At 38.6% G+C, this 21,699-nt stretch overlaps 1 protein-coding gene across 4 annotated transcripts in view; it reads left to right on the plus strand.

Annotated features, from left to right (window-relative positions):
- Positions 1 to 21,699, plus strand: part of CENPP (centromere protein P) — a 234,678-nt gene that overhangs the window by 38,377 nt on the left and 174,602 nt on the right. For all 4 annotated transcript variants that reach the window (XM_033857781.2, XM_019940471.3, XM_033857783.2 and 1 more), the window contains exon 5: positions 21,439 to 21,535. In XM_033857781.2, the coding sequence (XP_033713672.1) occupies positions 21,439 to 21,535 (97 nt within the window). The remainder of the gene's footprint in view (positions 1 to 21,438; positions 21,536 to 21,699) is intronic.

Consider the following 21,699-nt stretch of genomic DNA (forward strand, 5'->3'; position numbering starts at 1 on the left):
TTTCAGTGTTTACTGGAGTACATGGGTTGTGAAAAGAAGTCTGCTATATTGTTTATGTCTGTGCATGCATTTTTTTGGCTGCTTTCAAACGTTTCTATTAATATTGTTTTTTGACAGTGCGTGCTATTTCTAAGGTGTGTTTATGTGAAAATTCTCAACCGCATCTTTTCAGATACTTTTTCTGTCCTGTTCTCTTTCTTCTTCTCCAACTCTGATTAGCCATATGTTAGAACATTTGATATATTGTCTCAGTGTTTGGATGCTCTGTTCTATTTCTTTCACTCTTTTTTCTTTGCATTTCATTTTGGATAATTTCTATTACTGTATCTTAAAGTTCACAGATTCTTTCCTCAGCTGAAGTCCATTCTGCCAATGAGCCCATTAAAGAAATTCTTCATCTCTAAAGTAATGTTTTTTTATTTCTAGTGTTTTCATTTGATTATTAATTTTTCTCTCTCTGCTGAAATTCCCCATTTCTTCATGAATGTTATCTACCTTTTTTCACTAGATCTTTTAACTTATTAATCATAGTTATTTTTTTCTTTAATGTTTTATTATGGAAAATTTTAAATATAGGTTCCCCCACATCTGAAAATAGAGCATTCCTATGAAACCTTTTGTAAGCCAAAATGGTGTAAAGTGAAGAAGCAGTTACCTCTAACAGATGTACAAAATAAATTGCTAACAGATGTACAAAATTGCTAATATGTACAAAATAAATCAAGATACAGCACAAATGCTCACAGACACATTTCAAAGCTATGGTGGCTTGATGCTGAGATGCTGAATGTAGTTTCTGGGGAAGGAGCTTGGTGGTGCCACTTTCACTGCTCAGGGTGCATGTTGTCTTTATGATGGCTCGCTCCAAAACAAACCCTGAATGTTATTTTCATTTTTTGCCTTTTTTCGTAAAAGTGAAAATTCTTCCATCAGATTTCTTTCGATTAGCAAAAAGAGGTAATAATGTAGGTCTTTGGTAAAAGTGAAGTGGTGTGAATCAAACTTTTGAAAAGTGGGGGGATACATGGATATGTAAAAATAATAGTATAATTAACCTGTAGCTACCCATTAGGCACCTTCAACAGTTATCAGTATTTTTCCAATCTTATTTCATCTATTCTTACACATTTTAAACTTTCAGTTTGGAAATAATTAGAGACTCACAAGAAGTTGCAATAAAAACAATATACAAGGAGATCACTTCATCCAGCCTCTGACGGTGATAACATCTTGCATAATTATAGTATACTATCAAAACCAGAAATTTGATATTAGTAAAATCCAGAGAGCTTTTGCAGATTTTATCAGTTTTCCAAGCACTTGTGTGTGTAACACTATAACATTATATATTAATATATATAATATATATTACCTTTTTAACCATTTTTAAATGTACAGTTCATTGGTATTAAATACGTTCATAATGTTGTACAAGCAACACTACCATCCATCTCCATGACTCTTTTCATCTTATAGAACTGAAAATCCATACCCATTAAAGAGTAGCTCCCCATTTCCTTCTCTGCCCAGCCCCACCATTCTTATTTGTCTCTGGTTTTTAATCATAGTTATTTTATTTTATTTCATTTTAAATTTATTTATTTGTTTATTTATTTATTTATTTTTGGCTGTGTTGGGTCTTCATTGTTCCGCACGGGCTTTCTTTAGTTGCGGCGAGCGGGGGCTACTCTTCATTGCGGTGCGCGGCCTTCTCATTGCAGTGGCTTCTCCTGTTGCGGAGCACGGGCTCTAGGTGTGCGGGCTTCAGTAGTTGTGGCTCCCGGGCTCTAGAGCGCAGGCTCAGTAGTTGTGGCACACGGGCGTAGTTGCTCCACGGCATGTGGGATCTTCCCGGAGCAGGGCTCGAACCCGCGTCCCCTGCATTGGCAGGCAGATTCTTAACCACTGCGCCACCAGGGAAGCCCAATCATAGTTATTTTAAAGCCCATATCTGATATTACCAACATTTGAGTCATCATTGAGTTCAGTTCTGGTGATTAGTCTACAATAGTTTGTTTTTTCTTGAATTTTTGTGTTCCATAATTTTTTATTGACTGATGGACATTGTCTGTTGAAAACAGTAGAGTCTGAAACAAATAGTAGTTATGCCCAGAAATGGGTACATTTCTTTTATCAGGCTCTTAGTATGGGATTTAATTCAGGGTAGTCAGCAGTTGAGCTGGGTTTGGGATTTTTGTTTCTTTCATTATTTTTAGGCACCAAAGGCTTCAAATTCTTCCAGCAGTGAATTCAAACTCAACTTCAAATTCAGTTCTTCCTTATGCTTAGAATAGGGTTTGGGGAGCTGGAGGGTTTTCATCAGTGTTCCAGCTTCACTCTCAACTTTTAGTAGTCCCTGTATATCTGCATCTCAGTGGGGAATGTTTCTCCCTGCACTTGACACTCCCTCAGCAGTAGGTGGTGATGCCTGTTTCTTGGTGCTAGGCTCATGGTGGGAACAAAGGGAGATCTGTGTTCCAGGGTCCATCCTTAGTATTGGGCAGGTCCTGTAGACCTGCACCTCAGGGGTTGAGAACACCCGTTTTTGTGCTCCTCCTCCCCAGTGCAGCCAAACTCAGCCTGGGTCTGGTGTTGATCTTGTGGAGGGGAGAGTTCCTTGCCCCTCCCCCCACACCCCAGGGTTATGCTTGCTTTTGGTGTAGGATCATGCACCCAAAGGGTTTTGTATCCCTCCCGTGCAACAGAGGGATTTAAGCTTCTGCCCCTTTTTCCAAAGCAATGGATCTTTCTCTTGATAGCAGGAGTGTTTTCTGCCCCTCTCCCAGAATCATATGGGTTTGACTTTTACTCCTCCCTCGGAGGCAAGGTTTTTTTTTTTTCTTGCACTGCTTTGCTGCTGCTTCTTTAGCAGCTTAGGGTTTTTGCTTCCTACCAAAGAGAAGTTCTGGCTTCATTTTGTACCCCAGCAGCAGCTGATCACCTCTTTGTGCCTGTGTCACTGAGGGGAGCTCTCTCTGGGCTCCTGCCATGATCTTTCTGGTGGAGTCCCTTTGTGTGTGGGGTTCCCATCTGTTCCAAAATGACATCCACCCCACATTTGTCCTATAAGAATTTGTTGAAATTTTAGCTGATTTCTTGTTATCCACTTGTATGGTAACTGCTTCCCTCCCCTATGTTTAACCAAAGGTGAATAGTTTATGTGTCTTGTTTCTCCTTAGAGGGAGAAAAATTTTAATTTATTTGATTGCCTTGTAACCTCAGGTCTTTGATGGGCTCAAGAAAGTTTACGATTTTATAGATTATTCAGATTTTCCAGGATGTTAGGTTGAGAGTGACCTTCTCTGCAGATTTTTACATCTTAAGTAGAAGTGGAACTCTATCTTGGTTTTCTTTGATTCTCATTCTGGAATTTAGGGCATATTATTTTTTCATCTTCTGCATCCATCTTACCCTTTCTTTATATTTTCTATCTCTTCATATCTTTGTGCTTATTCCTGATTGTTCTTCAGATCTGTATTTCAGTTCAGTAATTATTTCTTCATTTTCTGACTAATCTGCTCTTTAAAAAAATTTTTTTTTAAATTTTTATTGGAGTATAGTTGATTTACAACGTTGTGTTAGTTTCAGGTGTACAGCAAAGTTAATCAGTTATACATATACATATATCATCTCTCTTTTTAGATTCTTTTCTCATACAGGCCATTACAGAGTATTGAGTAGGGTTCCCTGTGCTATAAAGTAGGTCCTAATTGGTTATCTATTTTATATATAGTAGTGTGTATATGTCAATCCCAGTCTCCCATAATCTGCTCTTAAACCCCTATCCATTGTCTTTTTTTTTACTGAAGTATAGTTGATTTACAATGTTGTGCCAATCTGTGCTGTACAGCAAAGTGACTCAGTTATACACATAGAGATATTCTTTTCTTATATTCTTTTCCATTATGATTTATCACAAGATATTGAATACAGTTCCTTGTCCTATCCATTAGGACCTTGCTTATCCATTCTAAATATAACAGTTTGCATCTACCAACCCCAAACTCCCAGTCCATCCCTTTCCCTCTCCCCCTCCCCCTTGGCAACCACAAGTCTGTTCTCTATGTCTATGACTCTGTTTCTGTTTTGTAGATGGGTTCATTTGTGCCATTTTTTAGATTCCACGTATAAGTGATATCAAATGGTATTTCTCTTTCTTTTTTAAAACAATTTTTAAATTAAATTTAATTTTTTTTATACAACAGGTTCTTATTAGTCATCAATTTTATACACATGAGTGTATATATGTCAATCCCAATCTCCCAATTCATCACACCCCCAACCCCACCACCCTGCTGCTTTCCCCGCTTGGTGTCCATCTGTTTGTTCTCTACATCTGTGTCTCAATTTCTGCCCAACAGACTGGTTCATCTGTACCATTTTTCTAGGTTCCACATATATGCATTAATATACGGTATTTGTTTTTCTCTTTCTGACTTACTTCTCTCTGTATGACAGTCTCTAGATCCATCCACATCTCAACAAATGACCCAATTTTGTTCCTTTTTATGGCTGAGTACTATTCCATTGTATATATGTACCACATCTTCTTTATCCATTCGTCTGTCGATGGGCATTTAGGTTGCTTCCATGACCTGGCTATTGTAAATAGTGCTGCAATGAACATTGGGGTGCATGTATCTTTTTGAATTATGGATTTCTCTGGGTATATGCCCAGTAGTGGGATTGCTGGATCATATGGTAATTCTATTTTTAGTTTTTTGAGGAACCTCCATACTGTTCTCCATAGTGGCTATATCAATTTACATTGCCACCAACAGTGCAAGAGGGTTCCCTTTTCTCCACACCCTCTCCAGCATTTACTGTTTGTAGATTTTCTGATGATGCCCATTCTAAATGGTGTGAGGTGACACCTCATTGAAGTTTTGATTTGCATTTCTCTAATAATTAGTGATGTTGAGCTGCTTCTCATGTGCTTCTTGGCCATCTGTATGTCTTCTTTGCAGAAATGTCTATTTAGGTCTTCTGCCCATTTTTGGATTGGGTTGTTTGTTTTTTTTAATATTGAGCTGCTTATATATTTTGGAGATTAATCCTTTGTCCGTTGATTTGTTTGGAAATATTTTTTCCCATTCTGAGGGTTGTCTCTTCACCTTGTTTGTAGTTTCCTGTGCTTTGCAAAAGCTTTTAAGTTTCATTAGGTCCCATTTGTTTATTTTTGTTTTTATTTCCATTACTCTAGGAGGTGAATCAAAAAAGATCTTGCTGTGATTTATGTCAAACGGTGTTCTCCCTATGTTTTCCTCTAAGAGTTTTATAGTGTCCAGTCTTAAATTTAGGTCTCTAATCAATTTTGAGTTTACTTTTTTTTTGGCGGTATGCGGGCCTCTCACTGTTGTGGCCTCTCCCGTTGCGGAGCACAGGCTCCGGACGCGCAGGCTCAGTGGCCATGGCTCACGGGCCCACCACTCCGCGGCATGTGGGATCTTCCCAGACCGGGGCACGAACCCGTGTCCCCTGCATCGGCAGGCGGACTCTCAACCACTGCGCCACCAGGGAAGCCCTTGAGTTTATTTTTGTTTATGGTGTTAGGGAGTGTTCTAATTTCTTTATTTTACATGTAGCTGTCCAGTTTTCCCAGCACCACTTATTGAAGAGACTGTCTTTTCTCCATTGTATATCCTTGCCTCCTTTGTCATAGATTAGTTGACCATAGGTGCGTGGGTTTATCTCTGGGTTTCTATCCTGTTCCATTGATCTATATGTCTGTTTTTATGCCAGTAACATATTGTCTTGATTACTGTATCTTTGAAGTATAGTCTGAAGTCAGGGAGTCTGATTCCTCCAGCTCCGTTTTTGTCCCTCAAGACTTCTTTGGCTATTTGGGGTCTTTTGTGTCTCCATACAAATTTTAAGATTTTTTGTTCTAGTTCTGTAAAAAATGCCATTGGTAATTTGATAGGGATTGCATTGAATCTGTAGATTGCTTTGGTTGTAGAGTCATTTTCACAATATTGATTCTTCCAATCCAAGAATGGTATATCTCTCCATTTGTATTGTCTTTAATTTCTTTCATCAGTGTCTTAATACTTTTCTGCATACAGGTCTTTTGTCTCCCTAAGTAGGTTTATTCCTAGGTATTTTATTCTTTTTATTGCAATGGTAAATGGGGGTGTTTCCTTAATTTCTCTTTCAGATTTTTCATCATTAGTGTATAGGAATGCAAAAGATTTCTGTGCATTAATTTTGTATCCTGCAACTTTCCCAAATTCATTGATTAGCTCTAGTAGTTTTCTGGTGGCATCTTTAGGATTCTCTATGTATAGTATCATGTCATCTGCAAACAGTGACAGTTTTACTTCTTCTTTTCCAATTTGTATTCCTTTTATTTCTTTTTCTTCTCTGATTGCTGTGGCTTTAGAGGAAATGCTTTCAGTTTTTCACCGTTGAGAATGATGTTTGCTGTGGGTTTGTTGTATATGGCCTTTATTATGTTGAGGTAGGTTCCCTCTATTCCCACTTTCTGGAGAATTTTTACCGTAAATGGGTGTTGAATTTTGTCAAAAGCTTTTTCTGCATCTATTGAGATGATCATGCGGTTTTTATTCTTCAGTTTGTTTGTATGGTGTATCACATTGATTGATTTGCATATATTGAAGAATCCTTGCATCCCTGGAATAAATCCCACTTGATCATGGTGTGTGATCCTTTTAATGTGTTGTTGGATTCTGCTTGCTAGTATTTTGTTGAGGGTTTTTGCATCTATATTCATCAGTGATACTGGTCTGTAATTTTCTTTTTTTTGTAGTATCTTTATCTGGTTTTGGTATCAGGGTGATGGTGGCCTCATAGAATGAGTTTGGCTGTATTCCTTCCTCTGCAATTTTTTGGAAGAGTTTGAGAAGAATGCGTGTTAGCTCTTCTCTAAATATTTGATACAATTCACCTGTGAAGCCATCTGGTCCTGGACTTTTGTTTGTTGGAAGATTTTAAATCACAGTTTCAATTTCATTACTTGTGATTGGTCTGTTCATATTTTCTGTTTCTTTCTGGTTCAGTGTTGGAAGGTTATAGCTTTCTAAGAATTTGTCCATTTCTTCCAGATTGTCCATTTTATTGGCATAGAGTTGCTTGTAGTAGTCTCATAGGATGCTTTGTATTTCTGCCATGTCTGTTGTAACTTCTCCTTTTTCATTTCTAATTTTATTGATTTGAGTCCTCTCCCTCTTTTTCATGTGTTTGGCTAAAGGTTTATCACTTTTGTTTATCTTCTCAAAGAACCAGCTTTTATTTTATTGATCTTTGATATTGTTTTCTTTGTTTGTATTTTATTTATTTCTGCTCTGATCTTTATGATTTCTTTCCTTCTACTAACTTTGGGTTTTGTTTGCTCTTCTTTCTCTAGTTCCTTTAGGTGTAAGGTCAGGTTGTTTATTTGAGATTTTCCTTGTTTCGTGAGGTAGGCTTGTATTGCTATAAACTTCCCTCTTAGAACTGCTTTTGCTGCATCCCATAGGTTTTATATCATCTTGTTTTCATTGTAATTTGTCTCTAGGTATTTTTTGTCTTCCTCTTTGATTTCTACAGTGATCTCTTGGTTATTTGGTAACATTGTTTAGCCTCCATGTTGTTTGGGTATTTTCACTGGATATTGAATTCTGGGTGACAGTTCTTTAAAAATGTTGTTTTACTTCCTTCTGGCCTCCATTGTTTCTGTTGAGAAATCCACTGTCTTGGAATCCTTGTTCTTCTATATGATATGTGTCTGTTTTCCTCTACTGATTCAGGAAGTTTTCTTTTTCTTTAATTTTCAGTAGTTCGATTATGATGTGTTTAAGCATGGATTTCTCTGAGTTTATTCTCCCTAGGGTTTTCTGAGTTTCTTGAATTTGTAAGTTTATGTCTTTTTACCTAATTTGACAAGTTTTCAGCCATTATTTCTCCAAATATACTTTTCACTCAGCACTTTTTCTTCTTTGCTTCTGGGTCTCTGATGACATGAATGTAAAATCGTTGGTATTGTCCTACATGTCCCTGTGGCTCCATTCATTTAATTCAGTTTTTTCCTTCTGTGTTATTCTGATTAGATCGTTTCTGTGTACTCACGAGTATAATCAGGGTATTAAACAGTTCCATCAATGCCAAAAAGCCCTTATACCCTCTCCCCACTCTTAACCCATGGCAGTACTTGCTCTGATCTTCATTACTAGAATTTTTCCTTTACAAAATGTCAAATAAGTGAAATCACACAGTGTGTAACCTTTTGAGATTGGCTTCTTTACTTAGCATAATGCCTTTGAGATTCATCTGTCTTTTCATTTCTGAGTAGTATTCCATTTTATTGTATAATAGTTTTTTTATCCATTCACCTATTGGAGGACATTCAGGTTATTTCCAGTTTTGGTGATTATGAATAGTGCTGCTCAATAGAGTTTTTTATGTGAATGTAAATTTTCTTTTCTCTAGGGTAATAACCGGAAGTGGGGTTGCTGGGTCATATGATAAGAATATGTTTAAATTTATAATAAACTGTCAAACTGTTTACCAGAGTGACCATACCATTTTGCATCCCCACTGGCAGTGTGTGAGAGTAACTGATAATATTTTAGTGAATTAAGTTCTGATAATCATTTGATTTTAGACCCAATATTCCTAGGAATTTAATTTTTAAAGAAAAGTTTAAACGTGTTATTCCAAATTTCTCTCTGTGCTTTGCTTTATCCTTGAGAAAGAGACATTTGGAGTTACTTTACTTTTTTGATTCCTCTAGTTGCATTGGAAATGTGCCACTGCCAACATTTTGTGAAGGAAATCCATAACATCTGTTTTACAGTGAAGTTTGAACTATGCTTGGGAAAACAGATCAATTGCAATCACTCTTACAGCTCTAAGAGCCGATACACACACACACACACACACACACACACACACACACACACACACACACAAACACACTGTTTCTGTCTGTCACAAACACATACACACACACACACTTTCTTTCTATAATGGAAGACTGTGGAGATATGAATGGGGGTGAAGGAATTGTGACTTAATCCACTTTTAAATACAGTTCTTTTAAAAAAGTTATGTAAGAGAACAGTCTTTTTCTTTCTTTCCCTGGGTGTCTGTAGTGTGCGTGTGTGTTTAAACTTTGGCCATTGTAGTTTTTAAGATTTATTTCTTGGCTCACTCCCTCATCACATGATTAAGAGCTTATTTTTTGCTCCCTTGTTTAATGGAGATTAAAACATCTTGTCATTTTGGCCTTGTACACTAATGAAGTAACTACTGCTCTTTATGGACCTATATTCTTTGGAGAGTAATTTCCACTGTCAGACGTTAAAAAGTATTATTATTATTATATTATTATTATTATTGGCTGCTGGAGGGATTTCAACTGCATAAGCTAACTTTTAACAGTCTATTTAGATTTAATACTTTACCATTGCATTTACAGTCTGGGGATCCTTATAACAGTATAGATCCCTTTCTCTCCCTGCTTCATGTTATAGTTTTTATATGAATTACATTCATATGTATGCACTGAAAACCTCATCAGACAGTTATGGTTTTTTACCCTCAACCATGATACATAATTTAAAGAATTTAAGAGTGATAGATTATTATATTTACCCAGATTTTTACCATTTCTGTTTTTCTTCCTGATGCATATATCATGGCTGTGTTCTCCTAGATGCTTTGGTGTGCAATCTGAGTAGAGGTATTCTCTTATAGTACTGTGATTGACTCCATAAATTGACATTGATATAATACTTTTATCTACTTTGCCATCCATATTCCAATTTGGTTATTTGATCTAATAATGTCCTTTATTGTATTTTCTTTTCCTCTGCAGTACGTGATCCAGGCTAGAGTCAAGTATTGCATTTAGTTGTCATGTCTTACAGATTTCTTTAATCTAGAGCAATTCTAGAGCCTTTTATGACTTTGCCATCTTTAAAAAATACAGTTCTTCCGCCTCCCCCTCCCTGACACTCATAGAATGTTTTTAATTTAGTCTTTGATTTTTTTTCTCATCATCAATTACTGTTATGTATTCTCAGGCAAAATACTGTATAGGTGATGTTTTGTCCTTCTCAGATAACTGTCCCTTACGGGTGATGTTAATTTTGATCATCAGTCAAACTGCTGCGTGATTCTCCACTGTATCATCACTGCTTTTTTTCCTCCCTTACAACTAGTAGACAGTCTATGGGGGGATACTTTATGGTCATGCAGATACTACTCTTCATTAAAATTTCTGCCTATATTTAGCACCCCTGGTGATTCATATCTGATCTACTTTTTACTGTGGTGGTTGCAAAATGATGATTTTTCAACTCCAGCACTTCCCTTTACATTTCTCAATAAGCATTAGTCCTTGTGCTTGAGAAATATATCTCCCTTCACCCCTGTGTATCAATATATGTGTATATGTGTACATATATATTTACTATAGATATGGTATCATTCATTCTTTTTTTTAAAGGTTTATAATTCTTTACTCTTCTTTTCATATTTTTGAGCACTTCCTTATATTCAGGGATAAAAAGACTTTCCAGGCTTAAAATATACCTCTCCTGCCCCAGGATGAAAATTTAAAAATAAATAAATACATGCGTGTTGAAAGCATATTATGTACTTTGTACTGTATTAGTTTCTAAGAGTAAAATTGAACAAAAGATACATAGTTTCTGACTTCATGAAGCTGACAAACTAGTAAATGAGCAAAACCAATAACGTGTGGTAAATGATGATGGGATAAATGCTATGGGAATGTAAGTGCATACCTATTACATGGCAAACATTGTATGTGCTTAGTATGTAGCAGTGAACAAAACAAAACATCTCTGCCCTCATAAACTTATCTTCTAGGAAGAGGAAAAGGCAATAAATAAACTGATATATAAAATGAATAATATATTAGGTAGAGATAAATGGTATGGGAGAAAATAAAGTGGGATGGGAAATAGAGAATGTACAGGATGAGGGAGAGGTATCCATTTTTAAATAGTATGGTCAGAGAAGGCCTCAGTGAGAGGGTGACTATGAGTAAGTCAGGGAGCTAAACTTGCCTAATTGTACCCAGCTGGTTACCAACTCTAGGTACTCTCTAAAAATGAATCCTATTTTTCCTTGTATTATAATCACTTAGTATGCATGTCTTATCCTTAGTGTAAATCACAAATATGTGATAACAAGGACAGTGTACCTTCATATAACACATTTCGTTGGGTTTTTTCCTTTAAACTAATGACTAACCACTGAATTAGGAAAGATATTTAAACTCTGTGGAGCTCTATCTGCAAAATGAAGAAACTGGATAAAAGTATTTGCAAGCTTCTGCCCCATTCCAAAAGTTTATATGAAGAATAACAAATCAAAGAATAAAAATATTTCTGAGAAATAATGGAACTTATTGGAATTGGAATAATAGAGCTATTAGAAGAATATCCATGAGCTAGGTCTCCCCTTTACAACATGGAGTGATTGCCAATATTTGGGGAATGCTTCTCAGCAAAACTGGATCTACAAAGCACTGTTTCTCTGGGCCACCCACTCTACATGGAATTACTTCATCTTACAGATTCCCTATTGTGTGATATTACTTGTGGCATAGATTCCTAAACTCCTTCAGTAAGAATACATGCCCACCACTATTTACAATATACTCAACTGATCGAGTTACAAGGATTCTTTGAGAATGAATTCTATATGCCAGATGCTTTCTTCACTATTTTTGTTGTTATTTTTGAAGAAAAAAAAGCACAGAAAAGCATAAAAAGCTATAACTGGAAGGGATTTAGGACAAAACTACTCCTCAGATTAGTCATTGTACAGGTAAGCTGAATGATTATTATGCAGACATGCTCGTTTTTTGTATGTCTGAGGCAATTTAGGTCATTTTCCAAGAATCACAATTCAATTAATCCCCTTACTGACTTCCACAAGTTACTTACTATCCCAAGTCCTGATAAGTTCACCAAGATTAGCTTCAGAGGGCCATTTACTCAGTGAAGAGCTGCACCAAATTAGTCACCTTCATAGAAATATCACTATAGCTTCCACGAAGACTAGTTTGGTGAGGTCCCTCTGAGAAGCAGTTCCAATGAGTTTATTAACTCATGGTTACAGGACCATTTGGCTGAGTGACCAAGTATGGAGAGAATAAACCTCACCACTACTGTGTATGTGTTCTGGCGTAGTCTTTTTGCTATCTACAGGAACCAACAGCTTACATGTGAAATAAACATCTATGCTCATATATACTACATGGCTAATGTTTAAAAGTTAGTAATAAGTGCAAGGGAACCTATTTTAATAGGTTTTTAAAAAAATTATTTGAGTATGGTAAGGCCAACAGATCAGGAAGACGATTACCATTGAAAAGGTAGTTTGTTACTTAGTTGGTTCCTAAGAGGGAGGGGTACATCATGCCACTGGGGGCCACAGGGAGAAGCACTAGAGTAGGTCAGGAGACAGAGGGAGAATGGGAAACTGGTCAAGAGCCTTTACTGTGGTTTCTGAGGTAAGGGAAATGTGAGTCAGTGTGAGCAGGCTTAGGTTGGCTAGTTTGAATAATTTCAGGAGGCTGTGGGTCATAGGGGCTGTCACTAGATACCTCTGGTACCTAGCCCTGAGCAAGTGGATACGGGAATAGCAAATATAAAGGAGGTGGTTGAGATATGGGTTCTGGACTGGTTGTATCACGTTAGAAAAGCATTCAGGAGCAAGTTGTTTACTATCTCTAGGAATGGGCTAACCTTGGGAGGCACAGTTTCTTCAGGGTCAGCAAGGCCCCAGATGTCAAAGCATCAGAATACAGAAAATAAAAGACATGATTAATACAGAGCCCTGGCTGAGTTCTTTTAAAATTCAAGGCATAGATGTCAGTGAAACTAGCAGAGTAAGTACCTTTGAAGATTCTCTCCTCTGTAAAAGCAACAAAAAAACTGGCCAAAACTGTCAGAATCAAATTTTTTGGAATTCTAGAAATGAACCAAAGGGTTGTAGCAATCCAGGGAGCATTTATTCAGGAAAAATGGCAGAATCTTGATAACAAGAGTGAGCTTTGTGTTTTTTAAATGCCCTATACCTATCTCTCCTTTACTAGCTCTGTGTTAGCCTTGACAACAAAAAGCCTGTAATCCTGGTGATAACCAGCAAGGCTGGCAGCCACCAGAGGGAGCAGAATAGGTTCAAACTCCTTCAAAGCCACATTCCCAGTAAATTGTCATTGTTTGACCTGTTTCTTTATTCCCTGGAAGATCTCACTTTGAAGGCTGTATTTATTTGACCTGACTCAGAACTAATCTAGTGTGAAAGGTTTTTCTCTGGGAGAATTTGTTGAAGATATTTGGAGGCTTTTTTTTTTTTGGTCCATGCTATGAAGCTTGTGGGATCTTAGTTCCCTGACCAGGGATCAAACCTGGGCCCCAGCAGTGAAAGCACTGAGTCCTAACCACTGGACTGCCAGGGTTGCCCTGGAGGCAATTTTTAATTAAAAATCGCCCTGGAGGCAATTTTTAAACTTCATGGGTGCCTGAGGCGGTGGATAACAGCTGGGGCAATTAATAGGTTAATGAAAAAGCTTAAAAGGAAAAGCTGTAGAATGCAACGGCTAGGGACTTCAAAAATCTCTGACCTATCCCTGGGAATCTAGAAGGCTGGGTTGTGTGCATGCTCAGGGAAGACCTGAGATGGCCTAAGTTCTCACTACTGGCTGACCGTGAGGCTGTGCAAAAGCAGGAAGTGAAAGCTAAGGTAGTATTGTCATTTGCCTTGCTGAGTTTTGTTTTGTTTTGTTTGCGGTACGTGGGCCTCTCACTGTTCTGGCCTCTCCCATTGCGGAGCACGGGCTCCGGACACACAGGCTCAGTGGCCATGGCTCACGGACCCAGCCGCTCTGCGGCATGTGGAATCCTCCCGGACCGGGGCACGAACCCGCGTCCCCTGCATTGGCAGGCGGACTCCCAACCATTGCGCCACCAGGGAAGCTTTGCCTTGCTGAGTATTGAAGCTATGCCCAACAGAAAGTCCCTTGGCAAAGACTTGGAGACATGGATTCAAGGTGTTTAAGTAAATCTCTGTCCAATATTAGCTAATTGAGCAGAGACTTACGTAGTCACGCACAACAAAAAGTAGACTCTACAGATTGGTTCAGAAAAGTCACTAAACCAACAAAAGGAACAAAAAGCACAACAGCAAACCCTGGGGAGAGGGGGAATCTGATTCCTGGAATTGCCACACTATAGTGTTTAAAATGTTCAGTTTTCAACAAAAATTACAAAACAGGCAGAACGAGAAACAAAGTAAGAAAGTAAGGTCCATGCACAGGGAAAAAAGTAATCAATCAATAGAAACTGTCCCTGAGGAAGCCCAGACTTTGGATTTATTAGACAAAGAAACTGTTTTAAATATGCTCAAGGAGTTAAAGGAAACTGAGTGAATGATGGCTCTGGCAGCAAATTTTCTTAATTTTCTTCATGTGAGAATGTCTTTACTCTCATTCCTGAGGAAGCTTCTTTCTGGATATAGAATTCTAGTTTGACAGTTCTGTTCTTTCAACACTTAAAAAATGTTGTGCCACTTGCTTCTGGCCTCCATGGTTTTTGATGAGAAATAGACAGTTATTCAAACCATTGTTCCCTTATTTGTAATGCCTCATTTCTCTGTGCCTGCTTTCAAGGACTTTCTTTGTCTTTCATTTTTAGAAATGTGATCATCATTTCTCTGGGCTTAGACATCTTTGGGAATCTGTAGGTATATTTTTTTAGTCAAATTTAGGAAGTACTCAGTCCTTTTTTCTTCAAATATTTTTTCAGTCCCAGGCCCTTTCCCCTCTCCTTCTGAGGCTGATGACATGAAGGTTAAACCTTTTGTTATTATTTCACAGCTCTCTGAGAATCTCTTACCTTTTTTCCCCCAATCTTTTTTCTCTCTGTTGGTATGAATAATTTCTATTGGTCTATCTTTAAGTTTCTTTCACCTGCCATCTCTATTCTGCTATGGAACACTTCTGATGAGGTGTTTTTTTGTTTTTTTTTTTTTGGCTGCATTGGGTCTTCGTTGCTGCACGTGGACTTTCTGTAGTTGCGGTGAGGGGGGCTACACTTTGTTGCAGCGCACGGGCTTCTCATTGAGGTGGCTTCTCTTGTTGCAGAGCACAGGCTCTAGGTGCGCAGGCTTCAGTAGTTGTGGCACGTGGGCTCATTAGTTGTGGCTCGCGGGCTCTAGAGCGCAGGCTCAGTAGCTGTGGCGCACGGGCTTAGCTGCTCCGCAGCATGTGAGATCTTTTTATGATGTCTACATTATCTATATTTTATTTTTATGTTCATGATTTTATTGTCATTTGAGAAACCACAGCCAAATCTAAGGTCGATATTTGCCTCTGTGTTTTCTTCTGAGAATTTATAGTTTTAGCTTTTATATTTAGGTCGTTGATCCATTTAGAGTTTAGAGCATATGGTGCAAAGTAAGGGTGCCACATCATTCTTTAGTATTTGGATATCTGGTTGTCCCAGTACCAGTTTTTGAAGAGACTATTCTTACCCCCACTGAATGGTTTTGGCACTCTTGTTGAAAATCAGTTGACCGTAGATCTATGATTTTATTTCTGGACTCTCAATTCTCTTCCCTTTATCCATGTGCTTATGCTTTTGCTTATTACCAGCAGTACTAGTTGCCTAATTGGGAGGATTAGGGACACGGCTCCTCTTTGGCATTAGGGTTCTGTACTGCATGGTTTCCCTTTTCTCATCTTTTTTTTTTCTTTTTTTTAACTGCATCAAAAATTTTATTGCCTAATTTTTGAAAACTTTTGCTATTAAGTAATAAACCACAAAAGAAACTGTATTAATATTATGTCCAGTAGATTAAATTGCATGATTTTGAACACTGGTTTTTTTCTATTGAGATATAGTTGATATATAACATTATATTAGTTTCAGGTGTACAATGTAATGACTAGATATATGTATAAATTGTGAAATGATCATTACAATTACTCTAGTTAACATGTATAACCACATAGTTACTTTTTTTTCTGATGAGAACTTTTAACATTTTCTCTTCTAGCAACTTTCAAATATACAATACAGTATTATTAACTACAGTCACCATGGTGTATATTACATCCCCATGACTTACTTATTTTATAACTAGGAGTTTGTACCTTTAGACCACCCTCACCCATTTTGCCGACCTCATAACCCCCTGCCTCTGGCAACCACCAATGTGTTCTCTGCAACCGAGTTTGTTTTTTGTTTGTTTGTTTTTTAGATTCCACATACTAGTGAGATCATACAGTATTTATCTTTCTGTCTCTGACTTATTTTACTTAGCATAATGTCCTCGAGGTCTAGCCATGTTGTTACAAATATCAGGATTTCCTTCTTTTTATGGATGAATAATATTCCATTAGATAGATAGATAGATAGATAGATAGGGATATGTATCTCCCTGTGTGTGTATATCTATCTGTCTATCTTGGAGGAAATCAAGAGTAATATTCTAGTGAACACACAAATAAGAAAGTGAAACAGCTTTATTGCACCTATGGGGAAAGTTTTAGTGGTCTGGATAGAAGATCGAACCAGCCACAACATTTCCTTAAAGCCAAAGTGTAATCCACATCAGGGCCTTAACTCTCTTCAATTCTATGAAGGATGAGAGAGGTGAGGAAGCTACAGAAGAAAAGTTTGAAGCTAGCAGAGTTTGGTTCATGAGGTTTAAGGAAAGAAGCCATCTCCATAATATAAAAGTACAAGGTGAAGCAACAAGGGCTGATGTAGACACTGCAGCAAGTTATCCAGAAGATATAGCTAAGATAATCCATGAAGGTGGCTACACTAAACAACAGATTTTCAATGTAGACAAAACAGCCTCATATCGGTGGCTTCAAAGCTTCAAAGGACAGGCTGACTCTCTTGTTAGGGGCTAATGCCACTGGTAACCTTAAGTTGAAGCCAGTGTTCATTTACCATTCCAAAATTCCTAGGGCCCTTAAGAATTATACTAAATCTCTTCTGCCTGTGCTTTATAAATGGAAAGCCTGGATGACAGCATGTCTGTTTACAACATGGTTTACTAAATATTTTAAGCCCATTGTTGAGGACTACTGCTTAGAAAAAAGATTCCTTTCAAAATATTATTTCTCATTGACAATGCACTTGGCCACCCAAGAGCTCTGATGGAGATGGACAATGTTATTAATGTTGTTTGCATGCCTGCTAACACAACATCCATTCTGCAGCCCATGGATCAAGGCGTCATTTCAACTTTCAAGTCTTATTATTTAAGAAATATATTTTGGGCTTCCCTGGTGGCGCAGTGGTTGAGAATCCGCCTGCCGATGCAGGGGACACGGGTTCGTGCCCCGGTCTGGGAAGATCCCACATGCCGCAGACTGGCTAGGCCCGTGAGCCATGGCCACTGAGCCTGCACGTCCGGAGCCTGTGCTCTGCACCGGGAGAGGCCACAAGAGTGAGAGGCCCATGTACCGCAAAAAAAAAAAAAAAAAAGAAATATATTTTGTGAGGCTGTAGCTGCCATAGATAGTGAATTCTTCTGATGGATCTAGGCAAAGTCAGTTGAAAACCTGGAAAGGATTCACCATTCTGGATGCCATTAAGAACATTCATGGGACTTTCCTGGTGGTCAAGTGGTAAAGAATCCACCTTCCAATGCAGAGGACGTGGGTTTGACCCCTGGTTGGGGAACTAGGTTCCCACATGCCATGGGGCAGCTAAGCCCACGTGCCACAACTACTGAGCTTGTGCGCTCCTCAACTAGAGAGCCCGCGTGCTGCAAACTACAGAGCCTATGTGCCCTGGAGCTTGCACACCACAACTAGAGAAGAGAAAACCCCCACGCAACAGCTAGAGGGAATCCTGTGTGCTGCAACGAAAGATCCCGCATGCCTCAACAAAGATCCCACATGCCGCAATTAAGACCCGACGTAGCCAAAAGAAAAAACAAACAAAAAAGAAAGAACATTCATGATTCATTGGAAGAGGTGAAAAGATCAACATTAACAGGAGTTTGGAACTAGTTGATTCCAACCTTCGTGGATGATTTTGAGGGGTTCAAGACTTCAGTGGAGGAAGTAACTGCAAGTGTGGTGGAAATAGCAAGAGACCTAGAATTAGGAGTGGAGCCTGAAGATGTGACTGAATTGCTACAGTCTCATGACAAAACTTTTAATGGATGAGGAGTTGCTTCTTATGGATGAAGAAAAAGAAAGTGGTTTCTTGAGATGGAATCTACTCCTAGTGAAGATGCTGTGAAGATTGTTGAAATGACAAAAAAGGATTTAGACTGTGACATAAACCTAGTTGAGAAAGCAGTGGCAGGGTTTGAGAGTATTGACACCAGTTTTGAAAGAAGTTCTGTGGGTGAAATGCTATCAAACAGCATTGCATGTTACAGAGAAATCGTTCATGAAAGGGAGAGTCACTTGATGCATCAAGCTTCATTGTCGTCTTATTTGAAGAATAAGCGTGGTGGTTGCCACAGCCATGCCAACTTTTAGTAAACATCCCTCATCAGTCAGCATCCATCAATGCCGAGGAGAGACCCTCCACCAGCAAAAAGATTTGCTGAATGCTCAGATGATGGATAGCAGTTTTTAGCAGTAAAGTGATTTTTTTTCTTGTGAACTTTTTCCTCTTTATTGTGAACATTAGATCAGTTTAATATTCAGGAGTCCTCAATCAGATATGGACTGATTGGGTCCAGATATATAACAAGTGTATTTATATCTTATAGAAACTTAGTTTTAAGCTGAAATACAGTAGACATACAATATTATGTTAGTTTCAGGTGTACTACATAGTGTTTTGACATTTTCATACATTATGAAATGTTTACCATGGTAAGTCTAGTAACCATCCATTCCCACACAAAGTTGTTACAATTTTGTTGACCATATTCCTTATGCTGTATATTACATCTCTGTGGCTTATTTATTTTATAACTGGATGTTTGTACCCTGCACCTATTTCTCCCCCACTCCTAAAGTATTTTTTAATTAAGATATGTACCTTGTTTTTTTAAATTAATTAATTTATTTTTATTTATTATTTTTAGTTGTGTTGGGCCTTCATTGTGGCACACGGGCTTTCTCTAGTTGCGGCGAGTGGGGGATACTCTTCGTTGTGGTGTGTGGGCTTCTCATTGCGGTGGCTTCTCTTGTTGCAGAGCATGGGCTGTAGAGTGCACGGCTTCTCTAGATGTGGCACGTGGGCTCCATAGTTGTGGCTCGTGGGCTTTAGAGCACAGGCTCAGTAGTTGCGGCGTACGGGCTTATTTGCTCCATGGCATGTGGGATCTTCCCAGACCAGGGCTCGAACCCGGGTCCCCTGCATTGGCAGGTGGATTCTTAACCACTGCGCCACCGGGGAAGACCTGTACCTTGATTTTTTTTTTTTTTAGACATGAAGCTATAGTGTAACATAACTTTAATATGCGGGAAACTAAAAAAATCTGTACGATTCACTTTATTGCGATGTTTGCTTTTTTGTGGTGGCCTGGAACTGAATCTGCAATATCTCTGAGGTATGCTTATATTCACATCCTCTGCCTGTTTTATCTGCTTGTTTGGATTTTTTGCTATTGGGTTATGTGAGTTCTTTATATATTTTGCATATTAACCCCATCAGATATTTGGTTTGCAAGTACTTTGTCCCATTCGCCAAGTTGCCTTTTCATTTTGTTGATGGTTTCCTTTACTGTGCAGAGACTTTTTAGTTTGATGTAGTCCCGTGTTTATTTTTGCTTTGTTGCCTTAGCTTTTGGTGTCAAGTCCAAATAATCATCACTAAAACCAGTGTCTTCACTCCACATCTTGTATGACTTCTGCTGGCCAGAAGGAGCAGTCTTTCCCTGGGCCCTTTTGTTTGTTTTTTTTTTTTTTTTTTTTCTTTTTTTTTTTGCGGTACACAGGCCTCTCACCGTCGCGGCCTCTCCCGTTGCGGAGCACAGGCTCCGGACGCACAGGCCCAGTGGCCACGGCTCATGGGCCCAGCCGCTCCGCGGCACGCGGGACCCTCCCAGACCGGGGCATGAACCCGCGTCCCCTGCATCGGCAGGCGGACGCTCAACCACTGCGCCACCAGGGAAGCCCTTTGTTTGTTTTTTTAATTTCAGTCTGCTCTAGCATCCAGATTGGGATGTACAAGAGGTAAAAATGAACCCCAAGGAACTCATTATCTGGTCCTCCCTTAATTCCTGAAGTCTGTACCTGTTTTGCTTCTTCTGTCCACATATCAGAATCTTCCAATATTTGCTTTACGTGTTATTTCCATGTTTCTAAATTGTAATTAATGGGAACATTCAGGTTCAATGTGCTTACTCTACTGTGACTAGAATGGGAACTCTACTCCCACAATCATTTATTGAATGAATGATTAAATGAGCACATGCATCTTGCCTGTAAGTTGCTCAGAAGTGTTTGTAGGTGTCAATATAACAATAGGTATAGTATTAAGAGAATTGAGCTAAATTCCTATGGGAGCTCATAGGCATAGGAATGAAATTATTTCTAGCTATTTTGGAATAGGACATATGGTGTGGTGGTGAGACACAATAATTCTGTGACACCAACTGGGTGTCCTGTAATTCAGTTCAATTCTGACACTACCCAGATTTAGCAGAGACCCACAGGTTAAGGGCAGAGTCCTCCATAAGACTGCTAGACTTCAGTAAAAGTTACAACCCAGAAACAGCCAAATGGAAACAATTCATAGACCAAAGTCTAGGGGTGGGGTGGGGTGCCGTGGGGGCTGGGGGAGGAGGATAGACATAGAGCTTCTGTGCCCTCTCTTCATGGAACCTGGGCACATCAGCCTCCTAGCACATCCACATGTTCACCAACCTGAAAGTGCCACTGAGTTTTGCTGTCCAGACGTTTTATTTGGGTTACCTTACATAGGCATCATGATTGGCCATGTGATTAAACTCCTCCAGCTCTCCTCTCTTCCCTGGAGAACTGGTGAGCCCACAGTTCCAACTTTTTAATCATGTGGTTGGTCTTTCTGGTGAACAGTTCCCATCCTAAGGCTACCTAGGGACCACCTTGATTCACCTCATTAGCATAAAAAAGGCACTCTTGTCACTCAGGAATTCCAAGAGTGTTTGAAGCTCTGTTAGGAACTAGTGACAAAGACCAGATATATTCTTTATTATACCACAGGTCATCAAATGAGATATCAAGGAGAAAGTGGCATTTGTGTGATATCTTGAAAGCTGGGTAGGATTTAAACATTTGAAGATGGAGAAAACGGAATTCAAGCCTGAGAAATCACACAGGGGCACATACTCCAAAGGGCAGAGTTCAGTGTATAGAAATATATTAAGTACTTTTTTAGCTTTAGTTTCAGATCTATAAAAAGCAATAATAATATAAAGCCAGATGGAGCACTTAAATGAACGATAATAAACGATATTTATTAATCATAGAGCCTTTTATTTTTACAGAGCAGAAGAAAGAAGAGATCTGTTTATGTTTTTCCGAAGCCTACACTTCTTTGTGGAATGGTGTGAATATCGTAAGCGCACATTTAAACGTTTCAAGGTAGAGTCTAAAGTCTTTCAATTTAAACGTATATGGAAAGTGAAGCTGATGTTAATTTGGGGGTTTAAGATAACATTCTTAAAGTTTTCAAACAATAGAAAATGTTTTTACTGACTTCTAGATTTGCAGTTATTTGGAATAAATGAAGGAGGAATGCTTCTGTA

The sequence above is a fragment of the Tursiops truncatus genome, chromosome 6, assembly GCF_011762595.2.
Source record: "Tursiops truncatus isolate mTurTru1 chromosome 6, mTurTru1.mat.Y, whole genome shotgun sequence".
NCBI classification, from domain to species: domain Eukaryota; kingdom Metazoa; phylum Chordata; class Mammalia; order Artiodactyla; family Delphinidae; genus Tursiops; species Tursiops truncatus.